The sequence below is a fragment of the Homarus americanus genome, unplaced genomic scaffold (genome assembly GCF_018991925.1).
Source record: "Homarus americanus isolate GMGI-L3 unplaced genomic scaffold, GMGI_Hamer_2.0 scaffold41477, whole genome shotgun sequence".
Lineage (NCBI taxonomy): Eukaryota > Metazoa > Arthropoda > Malacostraca > Decapoda > Nephropidae > Homarus > Homarus americanus.
Window position 1 is genome coordinate 1 of NW_024731539.1, and position 20,039 is coordinate 20,039.

General features: G+C 44.5%; 2 protein-coding genes across 2 annotated transcripts; both read right to left on the bottom strand.

Moving 5' to 3' along the window:
* Window positions 1-4,995: 4,995 nt before the first annotated feature.
* LOC121867623 (skin secretory protein xP2-like) lies at window positions 4,996-6,354 on the bottom strand. Its single transcript, XM_042367637.1, has one exon. The coding sequence runs from the start codon at window positions 6,352-6,354 to the stop codon at window positions 4,996-4,998; it is 1,359 nt and encodes a 452-aa protein (XP_042223571.1).
* Window positions 6,355-15,548: 9,194 nt separating this feature from the next.
* LOC121867624 (skin secretory protein xP2-like) lies at window positions 15,549-17,047 on the bottom strand. The gene is made up of 2 exons (XM_042367638.1): window positions 16,328-17,047; window positions 15,549-15,764 (listed from the first exon to the last, which is right to left on the bottom strand). Exons 1-2 carry the CDS (start codon window positions 17,045-17,047, stop codon window positions 15,549-15,551), a joined length of 936 nt encoding a protein of 311 aa, XP_042223572.1.
* Between the last annotated feature and the right edge of the window lie 2,992 nt (window positions 17,048-20,039).

Below are 20,039 nucleotides of genomic sequence, written 5' to 3' on the forward strand. Positions count from 1 at the left end.
TGATGTGTCATGATGCTATAGACTGTGTAGTGATGTGATGATGCAACTATGTGATGATGTAGACTATAATTGATGTGTCATAATGCTATATAGACACAATGTAGTGATGAAGTCATGTCATGATGCTGCCAAGACTAGAAATTAGTGAGGATGTGAAACTATAGTGATGATGTCATGATGCTATGAAGACACAATGTAGTGATGATCAGACTATAGTGATGATGCATTATGATTACTATAGATTGTGTAGTGATGATGTAGACTGTAGTGATGTGTCATGATGCTATGAATGTGTGTGATGATATGAACAATGTGTCAGGATGCTATGAATTGTGTAGTGATGATGTAGACAGTAGTGATGATGTGTCATGATGCTACTAGATTGTGCTAGTGATAATGTGAACTATAGTGATGATGTGTCATGCTATGAATTGTGTAGAGAGATGATGTGAACTGCTGAAGTGATGATGTGTCTTGATGCTATAAGCTGGTTAGTGATGATGTGGAAGTATAGTGATGATGTGTCATGATGCTATGAACTGTGTAGTGATGATGTGAACTATAGTGATGATGTGTCATGATGCTATGAACTGTGTAGTAATGATGTGAACTATAGTGGTGATGTCTTGATGCTATAAGAACTGTGTAATGATGATGTGAACTATATAAAGTAATAATGTGTCTTTATACTATAAACTGTGCAGTGATGATGTGTCATGATGCAATGAACTATGAAGTATTGATGTGAACTTTAATGATGATGTGTCTTGATGCTATAGACTGGTTGAAGAGTGATGTCATGAGAAGTACAGTGATGATGTGTCATGATGTTATGAACTGTGTGGTGTAAAGTAAGCTATAGTGACTGATATGGCATGATGCTATGAACTGTGTGGTGATTATGTGAACTTTAGTGATGATGTGTGATGATATGAATGCCTGGACAGCAAGACAGAAAAGCAGGGCCAGTGTTTGGGTGTGAGAGAGTTGGACTATTTTAAGTGTTATTTATAGCGAGTAATACAGTCCTGTACATATGTGATACAAGTGATAGTGGGCACTTCGTGCCCGGTAGTGAGAATCGGTGAAATTCAGTTACCAAAAGCGTAAAGTTCGAATACTCGTATGCATAACCGCCAGAAGGCTAACAGCATGACATCGTTTCCAACGTAAATAAAATGATTTAATTATGCCTTCTAAAAGAAACCATCGACATGGGACCAGGTTTGCTCCACTAGCAAAATTTTTACGATTTTCCACCAAGTTTGATGAAAAATGATTGACATTTCGGCTGCCCAGAACGAACACACACACACAGCTATTCCTATAGTATATGAGATAATCATAAAGGTCGTGGTTGTTATAATCATGGTGTGTTATTTACCATCCATAAATCGTGAATTTTATAATCATGGTCGTGGGTGTTATAATCATAATCGTGGTTGTCTATAATCTCATAGTCATAGTTGTTATAATCATAGTCGTGGTTGTTATAATCATAGTCGTGGTTGATATAATCATAGTAGTGGTTGTTATAATCATGGTCGTAGGTCGGTATAGTCATGGTCGTAGGTGTTTACCGTCCATGAAAGGTCGTCGGATTTATTTATAATCATGAGTCGTGGTTTATTGCAATCATAGTCGTGGTTGCTGTAATCATAGTCATGGAGTTGTGATCATTGTCGTAGTTGTTATAATCACAGTCGCAATTATTTATAATCATAGCGTCGTGGTTGTTATAATCAATGTCGTGGTTATAATTGGTCGTGGATTTGTTATAATCATGGTCGTGGTGAGTGAGGGATGAGAGGGAAAAGGAGGGAGGAGTGAAAGAAAGGACGAAGAGTATTGGGTGAGAATGTTAGGAAATGAAAGGGGCAAGAGGGAAGGAAGGAAGATGAGTGAGAGGTGAAAGGAAGGGGAAAGCAAGGTGTGAAAGGGAAAGATGGATGATAGGTGACAGGGAAAGAAGAGAATGAGAAGGAGTTGGAACAGAAGTGAGACAAAGATGGAAGAGGAATGAAAAGAAGGTGGAAGAGGAATGAGAAGAAGGTGGAAGAGGAATGAGAAGAAGGTGGAACAGATGTAAGAGGAAGGTGGAAAAGAAGCGAGAGGAATTAGAGGAAAGAGAGACAGGGGTGGGGAGAGAAAAAAAGAAAGGTAAAGAATGAAAGTGATCGGGAAAAGGAAAGGTAAGAGGAAGGGAAAGGTAAGGTATAAGAGGTTGAGTGGAAGGAGGTGAGGAAGGCATAAAAAGGCAGAGATAAGACAGAAAATGGAAGAGGCACAGAGAGAGAGAGAGAGAGAGAGAGAGAGAGAGAGAGAGAGAGAGATTACATAAACGACTCTCAGGTACTTGAAAACCTTTTGTCTTGATCATGTTAGGAAAGAAACCTGATAGCTGGGAGAAAGGAGGGAAGGGAGAGAAAGAGTGAGAGCGGGGGGAGGGGGAGTGAGGGAGAGGAAGGAGAATATGAAAAAAAGAGTAGGGAGAGAGTTAGGGAGAAAAAGGGAGAGTAAGAGATAGTACGAAGTGAGAAGGGAGAGAGAGTAAGGAAGGAGAAATGAAATCAAGAGGAAGAGTGGGCGAGAAGAGGAAAGAGGAATAAGAGAGAGAATAGATGAGAGGGAGGGTGCAGAGAGGCGGTGGGAGAATGAGAAAAAGAGAAAGGAGAGGGAAAGATGGAAGAAAGGAGGGAGGGATGGGAGGGAGCAGAGAAAGGAGAGAGAGAGAGAGAAGAAAGGAAAAACAGATAGGGAGGAAAGAAAGAAAAGAGAGGAAGGGATGAGAAGAACGAAAAAAAAAGAGATGTGAGACAGTAGAAGAGAAAGGGGATGGAGAGGAGATGATGAAGGTGGGGAGAGGAAGGAAATGGTAAGAGATAACGGAGGGGGAGTAAAGAAGGGAGACGAAATAAGGGGTGTGGGAAACAGAGGAATTTAGAGAGGGTGGAAGGAATAGGTCGAGATTAGACGCTTCATCAACTAAGGTCAATATTTAACCTTCCTCGTCCCTTTGTCAATCAATTACGACAACTCTGGAAACACGAGCCGAGCCTTAAATAGCCAATGGGAGGCGCTGTAATACGAACACGGTGTTAAATAACCAATAGAAAGTATTCAGTAGCACGCGGAGAGATCAGAATAACCATAGGTGGCTTTTGATAATAAGTGGGCGGGGACACACACACACACACTATCCAATAGAATCCTCTGTAACATAAGGAGAGGTCAGAATTAACCAATAAGAGTCTCTGTAACGCGAGGTCTAGTCAGAAGATCCAATGGGAGTCTTTGTCACGCGAGGTCTAGTCAGGAGAGCCAATAGGACGCACTGTAACAGAAGGTCTAGTCAGGAGAGCCAATTGGACGCTCTGTAACCCGAGGTCTAGTCAGGAAAGCCAATAGGAATCTCTGTAACCCGAGGTCTAGTCAGGAGAGCCAATAGAACGCTCTGTAACCCGAGGTCTAGTCAGGAGAGCCAATAGAACGCTCTGTATCATGAAAAAAGGCTAGAGAAGCCAATGGCCGGATTTCTAGCAACAGCTGACGGCACCAAAGCTGTAGAAAAGAAATATATGTGAGATTGGATTCGGTGTAGTGTTGTCAAGGTGAGCCAACTGGGGTTGTATGTGTGAAGGAGATGGGGGGGAGGGGGTAGAGTGAGGGAGAGGGGGAGGAGGGGATGGAGGGGAGGGAGAATGTGGAGTAGAGGAGACGAGCAGAGGAGGGGAGGGAGAGGGAAGGCAGAGGAAGGAGATGGAGGAGGAGTGAAGGACTGTAGAGGGGGAGGGAATGAGGGAGGGGAGGAGGGACTGCAAAGGAGGGAATGGAGAGAGGGAGGAGGAAGGTCAGAGGAGGACAGAGGAGAGGGAGGAGGAGTGGAGGCAGGGGCAGGGAGGGAGGTGGAGGGAGGAGGGGAGTGTGGGGATGGGAGGAGAAAGGGAGGGAGGGAGGGAGGGAGGGAGGGAGGGAGGTAGAGGAGGTAAGGAAATTGATGGAGAATGAAGGAGAGCAGGGAGAGTGTGTAAGGGAGAGGAATAATGGTATTTATATATTAATGGAAGGATAATAGTAGAGACAAGAGAAGGGCATATGGGGAGATAACTCAAAACGTTGATCAAGGCAGCTTCACTCCTTTAGTGTTCACAACCTCTGGTGGGATGCGACCAAGTGCAAGATGCTTCTACGCCAGACTAGCGGAGGTGATCTCCGAACAGAAGCAGCAGCCCAGAAGTTATGTTACAGCCTGGATGAGATGTCGACTGTCTTTCTCTCTCCTTAGGTCGGCTTTGCTTTGCCTCAGGGGAACGAGAGCTTCTGCCTCAATGCCGACAACAGCTGCAGATAATGACTATGAGGCTACAGTCACTGAATGCCGCATAGATCTGCGGCTCAACTAATTCAACACAGATAGGATAGCTACTTATGTATTAGGATATTTAATATTAAGGTAATAAAATGGCGGCGAAGGTATGGCTATTGGGCGAGGCTGGAGGCCACGTTTTGAAAAAAGAAATTGTAGTAGTAGTCGTGGTAGTAGTAGTTGCTGTAGTAGTAGTAGTGGTAGTAGTAGTATGTCATTGTTGTCGTTGTTTCTGTAATTACTATAACCTAACCTAAGCATAATATATAATTGTTTATTGACCGACCAAAATATAGAGAAAATGGCTGGACGACACAGCAACATCACGATAATATTTAACCTTTAGGTACAAACTTTATGAGAAACACAAATATTGTCTTTAGTAATGAGAGGCAAAGAGAATGTTAACCTTTCTTACACATACAAACCAGAAAAATGCCTGGACAGCAAAACAGAAAAGCAGGGCCAGTGTTTTGCGTGTGTGATATAAGTAAGTGCAGTAAGAGCTGTATACAGGAGTTGCTTTATAAGATATTTGTGGAGTAATAATACAAATAATATTAATTCATACTTTATTTTTAGTTTACACAAAAACATAAACAAATAAATAAAACAACGGGGATTAGTCATCACTTTTGTTTTATAGCTGTTTTCAACCGGCGAGCCTTGACCATGGCCCGGCCCTGTTGGGCAGCAGCTTTACGGGCTTCTGCCACTCTGTTTGGTGCGTGCTCAGCCTTTGATTTTAGATTACCTTGGGCCCCTGGGACCAAGGTATTCTTGGCCTGGTGAATTGGTTTATTGGCCCAGGGCATTTGGACAGCAGCTCTACGGGGAGCTTTCCCTCCGGTGACAGCCTGGGGAGCTTCCTCTTTGGTGACCGCCTGGGGAGTGTCCCTCTCGGCGACGGCCTGGTGAGCGTCCCATTCGGCGACCTTCTGGGGAGCGTCCCCTTCGGTGACCGCCTGGGGAGCGTCCCTCTCGGCGACGGCCTGGTGAGCGTCCCATTCGGCGACCTTCTGGGGAGCGTCCCCGTCGGTGACCGCCTGGGGAGTGTCCCTCTCGGCGACGGCCTGGTGAGCGTCCCATTCGGCGACCTTCTGGGGAGCGTCCCCTTCGGTGACCGCCTGGGGAGCGTCCCCTTCGGTGACCGCCTGGAACGTTCCTTGGCGACCACCTGGGGAACGTCCTTTCGGCGACCACCTGGGGGCATCCTCTTCGGCTACCTGGGGGGTCCTTCGGCAACGGCCTGGGAGGCGTCTCCTTCGGCGACGGCCTGGGAGGCGTCCTTCGGCGACGGCCTGGGGCGTCCGTTCGGCGACCTGTGGGGTTTCCCCTTCGGCGACGGCCTGGGAAGCGTCCCTTCGGGGACGGCCTGGGGAACGTCCCATTCGGCGACGGCCGGGGAGCCCTTCGGCGACGGCCTCGGTAGCGTCCCTTCGGCGACAGCCTGGGGAGCGTCCCCTTCGGCGACGGCCTGGGAAGGTCCCTTCGGCGACGGCCTGGGAGCGTCCCATTCGGCGACGGCCTGGAAGCGTCCTTCGGCGACGGCCTGGGTAGGGTCCTTCGGCGACGGCTGGGGAGCGTCCCCTTCGACGACGGTCTGGGGAGCGTCTCTTCGGCGACAGCCTGGGGGCGTCCTCTTCGGCGACGGCCTGGGGAGCCTCCTCTTCGGCGACGGACTGGGGAGCGTCACCTTCGGCGACAGCTGGGAGCATCCCTTTGGCGACGGTCTGGGGGCGTCCTCTTCGGCGACCTGGGAGCGTCCCCTTCGGCGACGGCCTGGGAGCGTCCCCTTGGCGACGGCCTGGGGAGCGTCCTTCGGCGACGGCGCTGGGGCGTCCTCTTCGGCGATGGCCTGGGGATCGTCCTCTTCGGCGACGGCCTGGGGAGCGTCCTCTTCGGCGACGGCCTGGAGCATCCTTCGGCGACCACCTGGGAAGCGTCCTTCTGCGACCGCGTGGGGAGCGTCCTTCGGTGACCACCATGGGAGCGTCATCTACATGGGGCAGGGGGCCAGGCGCTTGCAGAAACTCGCCAGCAGTTAGCACAAAAATTATGTAACTTTTCAACGTTTCTGTATTAAACAAGTCTTTTTGTAAAAGAATATTTTGAAGTCGAACAACTCCAATGGAGGATAGGATACACGATATTCAAATTTATCATAACCTTTTAGTTTGTTTTTCCGCACAGAGCGGAAAATAATACATTACGCCATTGTCTGGGATATATTTTAGCTTGCTTAATTCTATCGGAGGTAGACGCACGTTTCCACAATGGTTCTATTGTGGTATCTGAGGTCTTCCAAATCTTTTTATTTTATCCAACACAAAGTTGAGGTTTGTGTTGGGGGGTATCTTATCACCAACACCGAAGCCCACTATTTTGATAGCACTTATATTTTTGTAAGGCTCAGCTACAACTCCGTCGTCCACATGCGACTGAGTTATTAACGGATTCGTAAAAAATCTTTTGTGTAGATCAACCATTTTGCGTCAACAAAATTAAGTTTTATAGAAATATAATACAGGCACCCGAGATATTCCCAGGCACCATTAAGTATCTGTGAATAAATGTAGTAAAGAGCCTCCCCCATTACTACACAGAGCTATGATGCTATGAACTGTGTGGTGATGGACGAACTATAGTGATGATGTGTCATGATGTAATGAACTGTGTAGTGATGATGGAAACCGTAGTGGATGTGATGTGTCATGATGCAATGAACTGTGTGTAGTGATGATGAACTATAGTGATGATGTGTCATGATGCAATGAACTGTGGAATGAGGATGTGAATTTTAGTGATGATGTGTCATGATGCTATGAACTGTGTAGTGATGCTGTAAACTATAGTGATGATGCATTATGATGCTGCGAATTGTGTAGTGAGGATGTGAAACTTAGTGATGATGTGTCATGATGCTATGAACTGTGTAGTGATGATGAATTATAGTGATGATGTGTCATGATGTAATGAACTGTGTAGTGATGATGAACTATAGTGATGATGTGTCATGATGCTATGAACTGCGTAGTGATGATGAACTATAGTGGCGATGTGTCATGATGCAATGAACTGTGGAGTGAGTGGATGTGAACTTTAGTGATGATGTGTCATGATGCTATGAACTGTGTAGTGAGGATGTAAAATTATAGTCATGATGTGAACTATAGTGATGATGTGTTATGATGCTATGAATTGTGTAGTGATGATGAACTATAGTGATGATGTGTCATGATGCAAATGAACTGTGGAGAGAGTGATGAACTTTAGTGATGATGTGTCATGATGCTATGGGATCTGTGTAGTGAGGATGTGAACTATAGTGATGATGTGTCACATTATGAACTGTGTGGTAGTGATGACGTGAATTATAGTGATGATGTGCCATGATGGTATGAACTGTGTAGTGAGGATGAACTATAGTCATGATGTGTCATGATGCTATGAAATGTGTATGAGGATGTGAACTATAGTGATGATGTGTCATGATGCTATGAACTGTGTAGTGAGTGATGTGAACTATAGTGATGATGTGTTATGATGCTATGAACTGTGTAGTGATGATGAACTATAGTGATGATGTGTCATGATGCTATGAACTGTGTAGTGATGATGTGAACTATACGATGATGTGTCGATGCTATGAACTGTGTAGTGATGACGTGAACTATAGTGATGATGTGAACTATAGTGATGATGTTTTATGATGAACCGTGTAGTGATGATGTGAACTATAGTGATGATGTAAGTTATGATGCTATGAACTGTGTAGCGATGATGAACTATAGTGATGATGTCATGATGCTATGAACTGTGTAGTGATGACGTAACCATAGTGATGATGTCATGATGCTATGAACTGTGGTAGTGAGGATGTGAATCCAGTGATGTGATGTGTCATGATGCTATGAACTGTGTAGCGTGATGACGTGAACTATAGTGATGATGTGTCATGATGCTATGAACTGTGTAGTGATGACGTGAACTATAGTGATGATGTGTCATGCTGCGAACTGTGTAGTGAGGGGATGTGAACTATAGTCATGATGTGAACTATAGTGATGATGTGTTAATATGATATGAACTGTAGTGATGATGTGAACTATAGTGATGATGTGTCATGATGCAATGAACTGTGGAGGAGGATGAACTTTTAGTGATGATGTGTCATGATGCTAAGGATCTGTGTAGTGATGATGAACTATAGTGATGATGCATTATGATGCTAAGTGAATTGTGTAGTGATGATGTGAACAATGTGTCATGATGCTATGAATTGTGTAGTGATAATGTGAACTATAATGATGATGTCATGATGCTATGAATTGTGTAGTGATGATGTGAACTATAGTGATGATGCATTATGATGCTATGAATTGTGTAGTGATGATATGAACAATGTCATGATGCTATGAGCTGTATAGTGATGATGTGAACAATGTGTCATGATACTATGAATTGTGGCGGGATGATGTGAACTATAGTGATGAGTGCTGTGTCATGATGCTATGAACTGTGTAGTGATGTGTGAACTATAGTGATGATGTGTAATGCCATGAATTGTAGTGATGATGTGAACTATAGTGATGATGCGTCATGATGTGCTATGAACTGTGTAGTGATGATGTGAACTATAGTGATGATGTGTCATGATGCTATGAACTGTGTGGTGATGATGTGAACTAGTCATGATGTGAACTATAGTGATGATGTGTTATTATGATGCTATGAATTGTGTAGTGCGATGATGTGAACTAGTGATGATGTGTCATGATGCTATGAACTGTGGTGGTGATGATGTGAACTTATAGGGCCGCGATGTGAACTATAGTGATGATGTGTTATGATGCTGCGAATTGTGTAGTGATGATGTGAAGTATAGTGATGATGTGTCATGATGCTATGAACTATGTAGTGATGATGTGAACTGTAGTAATGATGTGTCATGATGCTATGAATTGTGTAGTGATGATGTGAAACAATGTGTCAGGAAGTTATGAATTGTGTAGTGATGATGTGAACTATAGTGATGATGTGTCATGCTGGCGAATTGTGTGGATATGATGAATCAGTGATGATGTGTCTTGATGCTATGAACTGGTTAGTGATGATGTGGAATGTATAGTGATGATGTGTCATGATGCTATGAACTGTGTAGTGATGATGTGAACTATAGTGATGATGTGTCATGACGCTATGAAGTATGTAGTGATGATGTGAACTATAGTGATGATGTGTTATGACATGAACTGTGTAGTGATGATGCGTCATGCTATGAATTGGTGGCGATGATGTGAACTATAGTGATGATGTGGTCATGATGCTATGAACTGTGTAGTGATGATGTGAACTATAGTGATGATGTGTCATGATGCTATGAACTGTGTAGTGATGATGTGTCATGCTATGAATTGTGTAGTGATGATGTGTCATGATGCTATGAACTGTGTAGTGATGATGTGAACTTTAATGATGATGTACCATGATGCCATGAACTGTGTAGTGATGATGTGAACTATAGTGATGTGTCATGATGCAATGAACTGTGTAGTGATGATGTGAACTATATTGGATGATGTGTCATGACGCTATGAACTGTGTAGTGATGATGTGAACTATAGTGATGATGTGTCATGATGCTATGAACTGGAGAGGAGGATGTGAACTATAAAGTGATGATGTGTCATGATGCTATGAACTGTGTGTGCGATGATGTGAACTATAGTGATGATGCATTATGATGCTATGAATTGTGTAGTGATGATGTGAACAATGTGTCATGACATGAATTGTGTAGTGATAATGTGAACTATAGTGATGATGTGTCATGATGCTATGAATTGTGTGTAGTGATGATGAACTATAGTGATGATGCATTATGATGCTATGAATTAAGAAGGTGTATTTTAAAGTGTTATTTATAGCCAGGTAATACCAGTCCTGTACATATGTGATACAGTGATCGTGGGCACTTCGTGCCCGGTGGTGAGTCCGTCGGTACAGTTTACCAAAGCGTAAAAGTTCGAATGCCTGCGGAAAGCGCACAACCGCCGGAAGGCTAGCAGCGTACAGCGACATCGTTTTCCAGCGTAAATAAAATGGTTAATTAATGTCTTCCTAAAGAGACCATCGACATGGGACCAGGTTTGCTCCACTATACGAGTTTTTGCGATTTTTCCACCAAGTTTGATGAAAAATGATTGTGCCGTTTCGGCTGCCCAGAACAGAACTCAACACAGCTATTCCTATAGTATATGAGAAAACATGGTCGGTTGTTATAATGAGGTCGTGGTTGTTATAATCATGGTCGTTGTTATAATCATGGTCGTGGTTGTTATAATCATGGTCGTGGTTGTTATAATCATGTCGTGGGTGTTATAATCATAATCGTGGTTGTCATAATCATAGTCATGGTTGTTATAATCATGGTCGTGGTTGTTATAATCATAGTCGTGGTTGTTAATCATGGTCGTGGTGTTATAATCAGTAGTGTTTGTTATAATCATAGTAGTGGTTGTAACTGGCGTATGGTGTTATAGTCATGGTCGTAGGTGTTATAATCATGGTCGTGGTTGTTATAATCGTAGTCGTGGTTATTATAATCATAGTCGTGGTTGTTATAATCGTGGTCGTGGGTGTTATAATCATAGTAGTGGTTGTTATAATCATGGTCGTAGGTGTTATAGTCGGTCGTAGGTGTTATAATGGTGGTCGGTTGTTATAATCATGGTCGGTTGTTACAATCATAGTCGTGGTTGCTATAATCATGGTCGGGTTATATCATTGTCGTAGTTGTTATAATCACGGTCGCAGTTGTTATAATCATAGTCGGGTTATAATCAAGTCGTGGTTATGATTACAGTCGTGGTTGTTATAAACATGGTCGTGGTGAGAGGAAGAAAGGAGAAAGATGAGGAAGAAAGAGAGGGTAAGTCAGAGGAAGGACATGGAGGAGGGAAGAAAGAGGATGAAGGTGAGGAAGAAAAGAGGAAAAGAGGGAGGATGAGGAAGGTGACCAACCTAATTTTACTATCTATCCTCTTTTTTTACTCAAATAATGGAAGGAAGGAACAGAGTAACAAACAGAACCCAAATATACTGTACACATGAGCCTAAATTCTGGAAAACCTGCCATATCTGACATATATCCTGAATCATATAATAAACTTAATCAATAGTAAACTCTAAACTTATGTTAACAAATAACAATATTTAACAAACAAACAAAAAAATATATAACTATTTCTCTTGAAATAACAACAACAACATTATCAAACAAATAAAATTTATTATACAACTAAAACTAAAAAAAAAAAAATCCTACAAATTGAGGTTAAAACCCACTTGTTTACCAAAGTGTCTAGGAATTCTGTCAACAACTGAACACGTGTGAAGGAATTGTGGGAGAGGGAATGATGGAACGGTACTGTATTGTCTGTTGATGGTAAACAAAACAAAAACAAAGAGTTAGAGGAGACTGGAAAGGGAAAAGTGACGGAAGGGGTGAGGACGAGAGGAAGAAAGGAGATTGATGGAGGGAGGTAAAAGGGATGAGAGGGAAAAGGAGGGAGGAGTGAAAGAAAGGACGAAGAGTATTGGGTGAGAATGTTAGGAAATGAAAGGGGCAAGAGGGAAGGAAGGAAGATGAGTGAGAGGTGAAAGGAAGGGGAAAGCAAGGTGTGAAAGGGAAAGATGGATGATAGGTGACAGGGAAAGAAGAGAATGAGAAGGAGTTGGAACAGAAGTGAGACAAAGATGGAAGAGGAATGAAAAGAAGGTGGAAGAGGAATGAGAAGAAGGTGGAAGAGGAATGAGAAGAAGGTGGAACAGATGTAAGAGGAAGGTGGAAAAGAAGCGAGAGGAATTAGAGGAAAGAGAGACAGGGGTGGGGAGAGAAAAAAAGAAAGGTAAAGAATGAAAGTGATCGGGAAAAGGAAAGGTAAGAGGAAGGGAAAGGTAAGGTATAAGAGGTTGAGTGGAAGGAGGTGAGGAAGGCATAAAAAGGCAGAGATAAGACAGAAAATGGAAGAGGCACAGAGAGAGAGAGAGAGAGAGAGAGAGAGAGAGAGAGAGAGAGAGATTACATAAACGACTCTCAGGTACTTGAAAACCTTTTGTCTTGATCATGTTAGGAAAGAAACCTGATAGCTGGGAGAAAGGAGGGAAGGGAGAGAAAGAGTGAGAGCGGGGGGAGGGGGAGTGAGGGAGAGGAAGGAGAATATGAAAAAAAGAGTAGGGAGAGAGTTAGGGAGAAAAAGGGAGAGTAAGAGATAGTACGAAGTGAGAAGGGAGAGAGAGTAAGGAAGGAGAAATGAAATCAAGAGGAAGAGTGGGCGAGAAGAGGAAAGAGGAATAAGAGAGAGAATAGATGAGAGGGAGGGTGCAGAGAGGCGGTGGGAGAATGAGAAAAAGAGAAAGGAGAGGGAAAGATGGAAGAAAGGAGGGAGGGATGGGAGGGAGCAGAGAAAGAAGAGAGAGAGAGAGAAGAAAGGAAAAACAGATAGGGAGGAAAGAAAGAAAAGAGAGGAAGGGATGAGAAGAACGAAAAAAAAGAGATGTGAGACAGTAGAAGAGAAAGGGGATGGAGAGGAGATGATGAAGGTGTGGAGAGGAAGGAAATGGTAAGAGATAACGGAGGGGGAGTAAAGAAGGGAGACGAAATAAGGAGTGTGGGAAACAGAGGAATTTACAGAGGGTGGAAGGAATAGGTCGAGGTTAGACGCTTCATCAACTAAGGTCAATATTTAATCTTCCTCGTCCCTTTGTCAATCAATTACGACAACTCTGGAAACACGAGCCGAGCCTTAAATAGCCAATGGGAGGCGCTGTAATACGAACACGGTGTTAAATAACCAATAGAAAGTATTCAGTAGCACGCGGAGAGATCAGAATAACCAATAGGTGGCTTTTGATAATAAGTGGGCGGGGACACACACACACACACACACACACACACACACACACACACACACACACACACACACACACACACTCTATCCAATAGAAGAACTTAGTACTTGCTTAAACTACAAACATAAACAGTATAGGTAGAATTCCAAATAGATTGGACTGACCTTACAACTCAGAATCAGAGGATTTGAGACAACCAGGACTGTTTCCTAAGTCAACATATAACCGAACCCACACGGGAAATAATATACTGATTTAGTTCTGTCTAACAGAGAAAACCTCATTAGCAATGTCGAGGTAGGGAACTAACTTGCAAACAGCGATCACAAAAGAAATTAGATTCCAGTTAGATTCTTATGTTCTTATAAGGAGAGGTCAGAATTAACCTATAGGACTCTCTGTAACGCGAGGTCTAGTCAGAAGATCCAATGGGAGTCTTGTCACATAGTCTAGTCAGAAGAGCCAATGGGAGTCTCTGTAACCTGAGGGTCTGAGTCAGAGCCAATAGGACGCTCCTGTAACCCGAGTCTAGTTAGGAGAGCCAATAGAACGCTCTGTATCATGAGAAAAAAGGCTAGAAGAATCCAATGGCAGTTCTAGCAACAGCTGACAGCACCAAAGCTGTAGAAAAAATATATGTGAGATTGGATTCAATAGAACAAAGGAGGTGAAGTGAGGGAGAGTGAGGGAGAGTGAGGTGGGGGAGAGGAGAAAGGGGTGGGGGAGACGGGAGAGGGTGGGGGAGAGAAAAATGGGGGGAGAGGAGGGCAGGAGTGAGATGGAGGGAGGGAGGGAGATGGAGGAGGAATGTGAGTGAGAGGGGTGAGGGAGGATGGGGGAGAGGGAAGGGAGGGAGTAGGGGGAGACGAGGTGTGAGAGAGGAGAGGCAGAGTGAAGGGAGATGAGGAGGGAGGAAGGGACTGTGAGGAGAGGGGGGAGGAATGGGGAGGGAGTGAGGGACTGTGAAGGAGGGAGAATGAGAGAGGAGGGAGTGAGAGGGGGAGGGAGGGATAGAGGGAGAGGGAGGGAGGGAGCGTGGGCAGAGCAGGGGAGGTGTGAGGGAGAGGGAGGGTGAGGTGTGATGGGGAGGGAGAGTGAGGGGGAGGGGAGGAGGAGGGGGTGGGGTGGGGAGGGAGTGGGGAAATTGAGGAGAATGAAGGAGAGCAGGAGAGTGTGTGAGGGAGAGGAATAATGGTATTGATATATTAATGGAAGGATAATAGTAGAGACAAGAGAGGGGCATATGGGAGATAACTCAAAAACGTTGATCAAGGCAGCTTCACTCCTTTAGAGTTCACAACCTCTGGTGGGATGGGACCAAGTGCAAGATGCTTCTACGCCAGACTAGCGGAGGTGATCTCCGAACAGAAGCAGCAACTTAGAAGTTATGTTACAGCCTGGATGAGATGTCGACTGTCTTTCTCTCTCCTTAGGTCGGCTTTGCTTGCCTCAGGGGCAAGGCTTCTGCTCAATGGACAACAGCTGCAGATAATGATATGAGGCTACAGTCACTGAATGCCGCATAGATCTGCAGCTCAACTAATTCAACACAGATGGGATAGCTACTTGTGTATTGGGATATTTAATATTAAGGTAATAAAATGGCGGAAGGTTATGGCTATTGGGCGGGCTGGAGGACGTTTTGAAAAAATTGTAGTAGTAGTCGTTGTAGTAGTAGTTGCTGTAGTAGTAGTAGTAGTAGCAGTAGTATGTCATTGTTGTCGTTGTTTTTGTAATTACTATAACTAACCTAAGCATAATATATAATTGTTTATTGACCGACCAAAATATAAAGAAAATGGCTGGACGACACAGCAACATCACGATAATATTTAACCTTTAGGTACAAACTTTATGAAACAAAAATATTGTCTTTAGTAATGAGAGGCAAAGAGAATGTTAACACACACATACAAACCAGAAAAATGCCTGGACAGCAAAACAGAAAAAAGCAGGGCCAGTGTTTTGCGTGTGTGATATAAGTAAGTGCAGTAAGAGCTGTATACAGGAGTTGCTTTATAAGATATTTGTGGAGTAATAATACAAATAATAATTTATACTTTATTTTAGTTTACACAAAAACATAAACAAATAAATAAAACAACAGGGATTAGTCATCACTTTTGTTTTATAGCTGTTTTCAACCAGCGAGCCTTGACCATGGCCCGGCCTGTTGGGCAGCAGCTTTACAGGCTTCTGCCCCTCTGTTTGGTGCGTGCTCAGCCTTTGATTTTAGATTCCTTGGGCCCATGGGACCAAGGTATTCTTAACAGTGAGTTGGTTTATTGGCCCAGGGCTTGGACAGCAGCTCTACAGGGGCATACCAGGGCTTTCCTTCGGTGACCGCCTGGGGAGTGTCCCCTTCGTTGACCGCCTGGGATGCGTCCCCTTCGGTGACCGCCTGGGGAGCGTTCCCTTCGGTGACCGCCTGGGTAGCGTCCCCTTCGGTGACCGCCTGGGGAGCGTCCCCTTCGGTGACCGCCTGGGGAGCGTCCACTTCGGTGACCTCCTGGGGAGCGTCCCCTTCGGTGACCTCCTGGGGAGCGTCCACTTCGGTGACCTCCTGGGGAGCGTCCCCTTCGGTGACCTCCTGGGGAGCGTCCCCTTCGGTGACCTCCTGGGGAGCGTCCACTTCGGTGACCGCCTGGGGAGCGTCCACTTCGGTGACCTCCTGGGGAGCGTCCCCTTCGGTGACCTCCTGGGGAGCGTCCCCTTCGGTGACCTCCTGGGGAGCGTCCACTTCGGTGACCTCCTGGGGAGCGTCCCCTTCGGTGACCTCCTGGGGAGTGTCCCCTTCGGTGACCTCCTGGGGAGCGTCCCCTTCGGTGACCTCCTGGGGAGCGTCCCCTTCGGTGACCTCCTGGGAGCGTCCACTTCGGTGACCTCCTGGGGAGCGTCCCCTTCGGTGACCTCCTGGGGAGCGTCCCCTTCGGTGACCTCCTGGGGAGCGTCCACTTCGGTGACCTCCTGGGGAGCGTCCCCTTCGGTGACCTCCTGAGGAGTGTCCCCTTCGGTGACCTCCTGGGGAGCGTCCCCTTCGGTGACCTCCTGGGGAGCGTCCACTTCGGTGACCGCCTGGGGAGCGTCCCCTTCGGTGACCTCCTGGGGAGCGTCCACTTCGGTGACAGCCTGGGGAGCGTCCTCTTCGGCGACGTCCTCTTCGGCGACTGCCTGGAGGACGTCCTCGACGACGGCCTGGGAGGCGTCTCCTTCGGCGACGGCCTGGAGGACGTTCTCGGCGACGGCCTGGGAGGCGTCTCCTTCGGCGACGTCCTGGGGGGCGTCCCCTTCAGCGACCTGTGGGGTGTCCCCTTCAGCGACGGCCTGGGAAGCGTCCCCTTCAGCGACGGCCTGGGAAGCATCCCCTTCGGCGACGGCCTGGGAAGCGTCCCCTTCGGCGACGGCCTGGAGAGCGTCCCCTTCGGCGACGGACTGGGGAGCGTCCTCTTCGGCGACGGCCTGGGGAGTGTCCCCTCCGGCAACCACCTGGGAAGCGTCCCCTTCGGCGACCGCGTGGGGAGCGTCCCCTTCGGTGACCGCCTTGGGAGGGTCATCTACATGGGGGCAGGGGGCCAGGCGCTTGGCGAGACTTGCCAGCGACTTGGCACAAAAATTATGCAAATTTGTCAACGTTTCTGTATTGAACGATTCTTTTGCAAAGAATATTTTGAAGTCGAACAACTCCAATGGAGGATACACGACATATTCAAATTTATCATAACCTTTCTTAGTTTGTTTTCCGCACAGGGCGGAAAAATAATACATTACGCCATTGTCTGGGATATATTTTAGCTTGCTTACCTTCTATCGGAGGTAGACGCATGCTTCCACAATGGTTCTATTGTGGTTTCTGAGGTCTCCCAAATTTTTTATTTTATCCAACACAAAGTTGAGGTTTGTGTTGGGGGGTATCTCGACACTAACACCGAAGCCCACTATTTTGATAGCACTTATAGTTTTGTGCGCCTCAGCTAACTCGTCGTCCATGCGACTGAGTTGGCGAACGGATTCTTGTAAAAATCTTTTGTGTAGATCAGCCATTTTTTTTAAATAAGATTAAGTTTTATAGAAATATGATAAAGGCACCCGAGGAGCCCCAGGCACCTCAGGCATCTGTGAATAAATGTAGTAAGAGCCTCCCCATTACTACAGAGCTAAGTGATGCTATGAACTGTGTAGTGATGACGTGAACTATAGTGATGATGTGTCATGATGCTATGAACTGTGTAGTGATGATGTGAACTATAGTGATGATGTGTCATGATGCTATGAACTGTGTAGTGATGATGTGAACTATAGTGATGATGTGTCATGATGCTATGAACTGTGTAGTGATGATGTGAACTATAGTGATGATGTGTCATGATGCTATGAACTGTGTAGTGATGATGTGAACTATAGTGATGATGTGTCATGCTATGAATTGTGTAGTGATGAGGTGAACTATAGTGATGATGTGTCATGATGCTATGAACTGTGTAGTGATGATGTGAACAATGTGTCAGGATGCTATGAATTGTGTAGTGATGATGTGAACTATAGTGATGATGTGTCATGATGCTATGAACTGTGTATTGATGATGTGAACTATAGTGATGATGTGTCATGATGCTATGAACTGTGTAGTGATGATGTGAACTATAGTGATGATGTGTCATGCTATGAATTGTGTAGTGATGATGTGAACTATAGTGATGATGTGTCATGCTATGAATTGTGTAGTGATGAGGTGAACTATAGTGATGATGTGTCATGATGCTATGAACTGTGTAGTGATGATGTGAACAATGTGTCAGGTTGCTATGAATTGTGTAGTGATGATGTGAACTATAGTGATGATGTGCCATGATGCTATGAACTGTGTAGTGTTGATGTGAACTATAATGATGATGTGTCATGATGCTATGAACTGTGTAGTGATGATGTGAACTATAGTGATGATGTGTCATGATGCTAAGAACTGTGCAGTGTTGATGTGAACTATAGTGATGATGTGTCATGATGCTAAGAACTGTGTAGTAATGATGAGAACTAAAATGATGTGTCTTGATGCTATAAATTGTGTAGTGATGATGTGAACTTTAGGGATGACGTGTCTTGATGCTATGAACTGTGTAATGATGATGTGAACTATATAGTAATAATGTGTCTTTATGCTATAAACTATGCAGTGATGATGTGTCATGATGCAATGAACTATGTAGTGATGATGTGAACGATAATGATGATGTGTCTTGATGCTTTGAACTTTTTAGTGGTGATGTGAAGTATAGTGATGTGTAATGATGTTATGAACTGTGTAGTTGTAAAGTGAACTATAGTGATGATATGGCATGATGCTATGAACTGTGTAGTGACTATGTAAACTTTAGTGATGATGTCATGATGCTATGAACTGTGGTAGTGAGGATGTGAATCCAGTGATGTGATGTGTCATGATGCTATGAACTGTGTAGCGTGATGACGTGAACTATAGTGATGATGTGTCATGATGCTATGAACTGTGTAGTGATGACGTGAACTATAGTGATGATGTGTCATGCTGCGAACTGTGTAGTGAGGGGATGTGAACTATAGTCATGATGTGAACTATAGTGATGATGTGTTAATATGATATGAACTGTAGTGATGATGTGAACTATAGTGATGATGTGTCATGATGCAATGAACTGTGGAGGAGGATGAACTTTTAGTGATGATGTGTCATGATGCTAAGGATCTGTGTAGTGATGATGAACTATAGTGATGATGCATTATGATGCTAAGTGAATTGTGTAGTGATGATGTGAACAATGTGTCATGATGCTATGAATTGTGTAGTGATAATGTGAACTATAATGATGATGTCATGATGCTATGAATTGTGTAGTGATGATGTGAACTATAGTGATGATGCATTATGATGCTATGAATTGTGTAGTGATGATATGAACAATGTCATGATGCTATGAGCTGTATAGTGATGATGTGAACAATGTGTCATGATACTATGAATTGTGGCGGGATGATGTGAACTATAGTGATGAGTGCTGTGTCATGATGCTATGAACTGTGTAGTGATGTGTGAACTATAGTGATGATGTGTAATGCCATGAATTGTAGTGATGATGTGAACTATAGTGATGATGCGTCATGATGTGCTATGAACTGTGTAGTGATGATGTGAACTATAGTGATGATGTGTCATGATGCTATGAACTGTGTGGTGATGATGTGAACTAGTCATGATGTGAACTATAGTGATGATGTGTTATTATGATGCTATGAATTGTGTAGTGCGATGATGTGAACTAGTGATGATGTGTCATGATGCTATGAACTGTGGTGGTGATGATGTGAACTTATAGGGCCGCGATGTGAACTATAGTGATGATGTGTTATGATGCTGCGAATTGTGTAGTGATGATGTGAAGTATAGTGATGATGTGTCATGATGCTATGAACTATGTAGTGATGATGTGAACTGTAGTAATGATGTGTCATGATGCTATGAATTGTGTAGTGATGATGTGAAACAATGTGTCAGGAAGTTATGAATTGTGTAGTGATGATGTGAACTATAGTGATGATGTGTCATGCTGGCGAATTGTGTGGATATGATGAATCAGTGATGATGTGTCTTGATGCTATGAACTGGTTAGTGATGATGTGGAATGTATAGTGATGATGTGTCATGATGCTATGAACTGTGTAGTGATGATGTGAACTATAGTGATGATGTGTCATGACGCTATGAAGTATGTAGTGATGATGTGAA

What these genes read in the sequence shown, in the direction of transcription:
- LOC121867623 (XM_042367637.1), bottom strand. Translation starts at nt 6,354, where the DNA reads ATGGTGGTCACCGAAGGACGCTCCCCACGCGGTCGCAGAAGGACGCTT.
- LOC121867624 (XM_042367638.1), bottom strand. Translation starts at nt 17,047, where the DNA reads ATGTATTATTTTTCCGCCCTGTGCGGAAAACAAACTAAGAAAGGTTAT. An exon ending in AAGTGGACGCTCCCCAGGAG is followed by an intron (nt 15,765 to 16,327) that starts GTCACCGAAGGG and finishes GACGCTCCCCAG; the next exon opens with GCGGTCACCGAAGGGGACGC.